Genomic DNA, 6,675 nt, shown 5'->3' on the forward strand with positions numbered 1-6,675 from the left:
ACGAACATATTTGTATGGGGTCAGAAGACTTGTATTCGCAGTGGTTGATGGAGCACATGCGCCGGTTGCCTCGCTCATTGTTCAGCACTCACGCCTGATGGCTGAAGTGCGCTGACGCAGCACTGACGGGTGGGGTCTCTCGAGAGCAGCTACGAAATATGTTGAGGCAAATAATTTCCGACGAACATATTTGTATGGTTACAGAAAAATTGTAGCTGCAGTGGCTGAAGAAGCACATGCACCGATTTCCTCGCTCATTGTTCAGCACTCACTCCTGATGGCTGCAGTGAGCAGGCGCAGCACTCACGTGTGGGTTCTCTCGAGAGCAGCTATGAGCCTCTGCGTCGGCGGAGTGTCTCACGAAGGGACCGCAAACTGCGTCTTAAGGAGACGCACATCATCGTCACGCGCACGCCTCCTTCACGTTTTCCCCAAGCATCCCGTAGTCGAGCGCCTGTTGCGGGCACAATGTACTGACCCATCCGCCCCCCCTTCCCCACCTCTGCACACTTTCGAAGAAGCGTCTCGCGCCGCCACGGCGAACTGACCTCCCCTCCCAATTTCACGACAGCCTACTCCTCTGCTTTCTTTCGTCGCTATTCGGATTTGCCATGGTTCTCTCGGTCACCACGACGCCGAGAGAGAGAGAGAGAGAGAGAGAGAAAATGACTTTATTGAGAAATAAATATCCTGCGGAGGTGGGTTCAAGTGCGACGCAGGGCACCCCGACCCCGACTATACTGTCGTCCTCGCGACGATGCCTCGGCCCGGGCTTTCGCGCGGGCGGCGCCACAAAGGTCTCCGGGGGTCACCCCCCGTTCCCCTCGCCTGTGTCTCCCTGCGCTTCTGCCGGCCGAGAGCCGCCTCGAAACACGACGCCGACGCGGCTAAGCCCAAGAATGGGCGCCAATGGGCTGCGCCCGAAAGTAGTACCACCTTTCTTTCGAACCCTACTGGCTTTTCACGAATATGAACGATATACTTCGAAAACACAAGTTTTGTCTTTGTATGTAAATGGAAAAGCTCGCGGCGTACTTACAAGTTGCACAGGAAACACTCGTTGACAACTTTGCAGGTGGGTTCCTTTCACGCAGGTGATAACAAATACTGCAACAATAAAAAACAGCCTTCCGTTAATCAAGCCGCAGGGTGTTAAATATCTTGTTAGGATAATAGTAATATTTCTTTAGCCGCCACCGCGTTCCACGCACGATATTTTTCAATGAGGCAGTGCACATTACACGCATTCCTGAAGGCAAAATATGCTAAAATAAAGGACAAACCAGAATTCTACCTCTGTAGAATGCTTGGTGCACACACGCACGCCTTTGTAATACATTCATGTCAATTCTTCGACGAAAGTGCGCCTTCATAGCTTGCGGAATTCTGACTTCTGCGTAATTCTGACCAAAACTTCAGACTTCCTATTTCGAAGTTTAGTAAAGGATTTCACCAATAAATTTAACTGAAGTAAACCCCCGGTGCTGATCACTTGTTATAATGAGTATTACGAGATACGAGGCCACATATTTACCTTCCACACCAAAGCGAGCATAGTGCATAAGACAGGTGTGAAGCGCGTGCGCTTCGCAATCCGAATTTTTGTGTATCATGTCTCAACAAAATATGTGAACATTACACACTGATTCCTTGTTTCAACCAGGAAACATAAAATAAACGTATCCTCTACAAGTGCCGAAGCGTCAAAAAATATTATTAGTGGGAGCACTGGGTTATTCGCGCTTTAAAGTCAAAAATATATTTTCACGGGCGTATTTACCCGTCCTATCCAATTGCACCCTTCGTAAAATTCTGAGTGCGTGCTCGACAAAATCAAATTCGTAGGGGCGAATATTAGCACTGAAATTCGGCCTGTTGCATACAGTGGCATGACAGACTTCCTTCTCCGACGTGCTTTTTTTAAGGACGATAGTTTTCTCGGTCCACTTCAAGCGGATATGTTTGGTCTATCAGTCTGTTTGTCTGCCTGTCTAACTCTCGATTCAGCCATCGGGCCAAAATTTGAAAATATTCTTCATGGAGGAGCGTATGCAGTCATGTTCCGTCATTACGAACTCGAAGGGACCGTGAACATTTGCTTTTATAATTCAAACATTATTCTTAAGCGGACGTTTCTTTCCATTGCGCGTTACAAGAGACCAAGATTACTGTTCGCCTTGGCCATGAAATCTGTCAGAATTGAGTTCATATTTACGAGAGTGTAGTGTGTAGGCAAAAGCTTCACCAACCGCTCACTGTGGTAGCATTGTTCACACTTTTTAAAATTCGGAACAAAAAGAAATTAAATCCGCATATTTGAGGAAAACAACTTATAATGGCTTACATCAGAACCCCAAAGGCTCGTTTTATGCAGAACGGAAACCTTCAAGTTTTAGCTAGGAGCTGTTTTCTTTCATTTGAAAAAAAAAATATATTTTAAATTGATTTTTGCCGTACTGGGAAAAATACGAGATGCCAACTATAGTCTCACCTAAAAATTAAAGAAGAACTCGCGCCCGAGCAGCGACCTAGTGATGGTGTTTCAAATACCGAAAGTTTCAAACATATAGCGCACGAGGAGTGCGACACGGGATATTTTAATTGTTTTGAGCAGTAGTCCAGCGTATCCTTCTCGGGAGGCAAAAGACCGAAAAAGAGCATTTGGAGTGGACGGGGACATAAGAGAGGCATTTACGTAACAGGGAGGGTAGAAGACTAACGTCTTTCGAGGACTTTTGCAGCGAAGTGGGCATATGGGTGGTAATTTTCTCTGTCTACTCTCGATGTCGATGGTGACTGAAGGAAGCGAGCGAAAACAAAGCCCTACTATTTTGGAATAAGCGGGTTCTCACAATTAAAAGTGACTGCAACACTGCTGGCTATATTTGCACAGGCACTGTTGGTTTGTTGTGAGAGATTTACAAAGCCACAGCGCCGAATATTGAAACCCCGAGATTTAGCAGAAACACCCTTATTCAGTTACACCTACTTCTTATGGGTGGTAATATCACCGGATGCATAAAGATAACAACCTAACCAGGGCAATCAATAATGTACACTAAGCGAACAGGAACGGCCCCGGGCTATTTAGGCCAAAAGTCGCCACAGCCTTTGTACATTTTTCAAGTTCCTTCAAGTGTCACATCTTGATAACTCAACAAGACGCTAGCTTCAGCTACCTGCGGCTCGTGCTGACCATGCAGATACGGGAAAATATCTGAGATCAGTTCAAAAACTAAATGGGAGAAATATGAAGTAAACGTATGAAGTGAAGTAATACAAGAGACACCAACTTAACAGGGTCTTGCATAGGGTTTCTTCAAGCTGCGTTTTCAAGCTAAGAAGAACAAAACACCTGGATTCAACAGGTCAAGTGGACAGAAAGGTAATGTTTTGATGCGAATAAACTCGGCAGCACACGCATCAGATAACAATTCGACAAAAGAAATCATACGAGTGAAGTACGTAGAGGAGAAATAATTTTCTTAAAATTTCTAGGCTAATGGTGGGCTGTTAAAAACCATTTAAAATAAAACATTTCATAAATAGATATACAAAAAATAAATATGAAAACTTAATATTAGTATACTGCGCTGCACTACTTGCCTCCGTGTAAAAAAAAACAAGAAAAGGTGGAGGGTTAATGCTAGCAACTTTTAATTTCCTTCCACTCGTGGGAGCTAGTCTAAATTTTATAATGATCCCTGCAAATACGATGATTGCGCAACAATTTAATTTCTCATACATAATTGCTGAAGGTAGCCTGTTTTACATAAACGTTTCCCTCTTCCTACATGGCAACAGCGGTAATACTTGATAACTTGTTGGTAGTTCTAAAATACCTACACTTTAACACAGCCTTCGCAAGCGCGTTGAAATTCAACTCCATGTAGTGGCGTTTATCGTAAGCTTGCATCTATGAAATAAAAACGCTAAGTAAACCCATGCATGTTATTTGAGTTGTGAATGTGAAAGCAATATTTTGAAGGAAACGTTCTGGGGATTACGTATCAACGAACGGATACGCCAGTAGTGCGAATGCCGCTGTAGCATAGAAGGTCCCACGGCACTGGAAGCGACTGCGGAGGCGCACCAAGCAGAGCACTCATGATCAGAAATAACTCCGGCAGTGGCGGGCGGTGCCTGCGCTTAAAGCCTCGTGAAACGTAATGTATATTTATTTGGGAGTGACCAGCAGCAGCACTAGGCCTTCTTGTGTGGTGCACTGGAAAGGCAGGGTGACTCACGGATGAAACAGGCAATAAAGTATGAATGCTGGTTGAAAAGTGCAGTGAATCACGAAGTACAGTGTAGCGCCACGCACACACGCACTCACGAACACGCACACACAAAGGCACAAATTACGCGTGTAAGATAACATTACAGTCACGCACACTAATGTGTGCGAAGACACGGTTCACGACGAAGTACAGGCATGTGCAAGGACTCATCTTCTAATCACTCAAAGGTCCCATCATGCTGAAGAATACCGATTGATATATATGCATTGATTTGTATAAGCTCATTGATATGTATGCACGACACATACGCGCGAATTAACACATGCACACACACATTCAAACAAGAACGGGGACTCGAGATTTCTTATATACCATACTAAGCGGGCATGAAAAGCCTCAGATACTTTTTCCTTAATAGTACGTTTGAAAGACCTAATATTGCAAGAAAGTCGTCCAAGGATACACAAATATAATCATTATTATACACGCTTGCACACGGCACAATGGAAGCAGTATCTCTGTTGTCGTTACGTCAAGGCACATGCGGGGACGTAGTGATCGCATTGGCGCCCTTCCGAACACAGATCACTAATTTGGGGATGTCAAATTTGGAGTGGATACACTTGAACCGAAAAATAAATCGCACTTCGAGCGGCGAGGCAGTAATTCTCTCAGGTTAAGCAGCTTCAGGACGCCGTGTAAGCGTATTATTCATGTGGGGTGTAGTGGCGAGAAAAGATGCGAGTGAACCTTTTATGCACCCTCTCCAAGCGCAAAGCGGACGACGCACTCGTACAGTTCCAGACTGCCGATGAAAGCTCCACCTTCGGAATAACAAGGGCTTTAACAGGGCTATTGCAAACATGATACACTTGAGAAGTTGAGAAGTTCTTTATTGTAGAAGAGGTCGCACCCAGAGGCCGCAGCAATGTGCCTGCTGGGTAGTTAACATCAGATGAGAACCGAGGTTTAGAATACATCAAAGCACCCAAACCTCGTCTTACGCTTACCTTGTTTATCATCTGAGACTAGAGCGGATACGAAATGGTTAAAAGGGAATTCTTCAGACTGTATGTAATGGCAACTGTCTTGAAAGGATTCATGTCTAGGTAATTATCCTTGCAATAGTGCTTAATCGCGTCTACTGGTTGAAGCTGGGCGCAATCTGCCCGTGATAACTTTCCACGGTAAAGTTTCATGTTGTCTGCAAGCTGCAAGGGAGATAAATGTTTTATAATGAACTGTACATCACTCACAAATAAGTTAACCCGTAAAGGACCGCAAATGGACCCCTAGTTACAGGTGGGGACATCGGGCGGGTGAAAATCCAGTTTTGTGTTGTACGCATGTCACATATTGAAGCAAAAGAGGACGTAAGGTCGGTGAACCCACATAGAATCTTACAATATACACACTAGACAGGAATCTGGCGCTAACGTCTACGCGGCTCACATCGCGGCCCTTTGGGTCGTCAATGTCCTCCATTATGCCGCACGCTTGCTTTTCTTTCCACACTGGCTTGGTTTACAACGTTTTATTGCACAGACTACTCAAACAAAACAAAAGTCTTGAAACATTCGCTACTACAAGATATTTAGGCGAGTAATTACAAATAAAGGCACATCAAGAGTGCGGTTACTTAACCCTTAGTTGACCATTGGGTATTACAGCCTGAAGTATTGTTGGAACAACGCTGCGCTGCAGGGGCTGCCATGAAACGACAACCTCATATTCTTCCCCACTTGTTCCGTTAGACCGCCCTTCGTTCATTGCTTACAAATGCTAAAGCTTCAAAAGATAACAAATTCGGAGCAACTACTTATATCTAACTTAAAGAGAAGCGCCTTAGTTGCTTCCGAAGTTCGAATGTGTATGTTGAACATATAATGTTTTGATTGCATATGACAGCATTGAAAAACGCGGCATTCATGCCGAACCTTACCCAGAAGCGAGAATAGCGGCAGGGACCTTGTTAACTGAGCCATCGCCGGTATCCGCAGCAGGCGCTCCTGCTCACCAGGCGAGGGCGATAGGGTGGCTGGTAAAACTGGCGTGTCCGCCTTGGTGCCTTCGGAGCGTAAGCTTTATGTCCTCCTTGAAACAATTTCAAAAGCAAATTGCCTGTCTCTCTGGAGCACACAATTACGTATGCAGGATACAGAATGTGCGCTCTCGGCATTCAGCAAGACAAAAAATAACAAAAGATGATTTTTCTACGTAAGAAAAAAAAATCGTCTCGACGTCTGCAGCCCATGTTCATGACAAAGTCAGACTGTTAGCTCTATTGTGAGCGAGGCCTCAGGTTGTCAACGCACAGACGGATGTAGAGCTGCTGCATTTAGAGCCGCTCGAATCCCCGTCCTGAAAACAATGTTTTTCTCCATGCAATGCATCTTACACGGACAGGAAGGGGCAGGTCACCTTGAAATGTGCC

General features: G+C 45.0%; 1 protein-coding gene across 1 annotated transcript in view; it reads right to left on the reverse strand.

Annotated features, from left to right (window-relative positions):
* LOC144164920 (uncharacterized) overlaps window positions 1-6,398 on the reverse strand; it is a 68,731-nt gene extending 62,333 nt beyond the window's left edge. The window contains exons 1-2 of the mRNA XM_077695148.1: window positions 6,184-6,398; window positions 1,040-1,107 (exon numbers count right to left, since the gene is read on the reverse strand). Of these exons, the coding sequence (XP_077551274.1) occupies window positions 1,040-1,107; window positions 6,184-6,226 (111 nt within the window). The 5' untranslated portion in view covers window positions 6,227-6,398. The remainder of the gene's footprint in view (window positions 1-1,039; window positions 1,108-6,183) is intronic.
* Between the last annotated feature and the right edge of the window lie 277 nt (window positions 6,399-6,675).

This window comes from Haemaphysalis longicornis, unplaced genomic scaffold (assembly GCF_048455015.1).
Source record: "Haemaphysalis longicornis isolate Haplotype H1 unplaced genomic scaffold, Haemaphysalis longicornis Haplotype H1 scaffold_14, whole genome shotgun sequence".
In the NCBI taxonomy this organism is placed as follows: Eukaryota; Metazoa; Arthropoda; class Arachnida; order Ixodida; family Ixodidae; genus Haemaphysalis; species Haemaphysalis longicornis.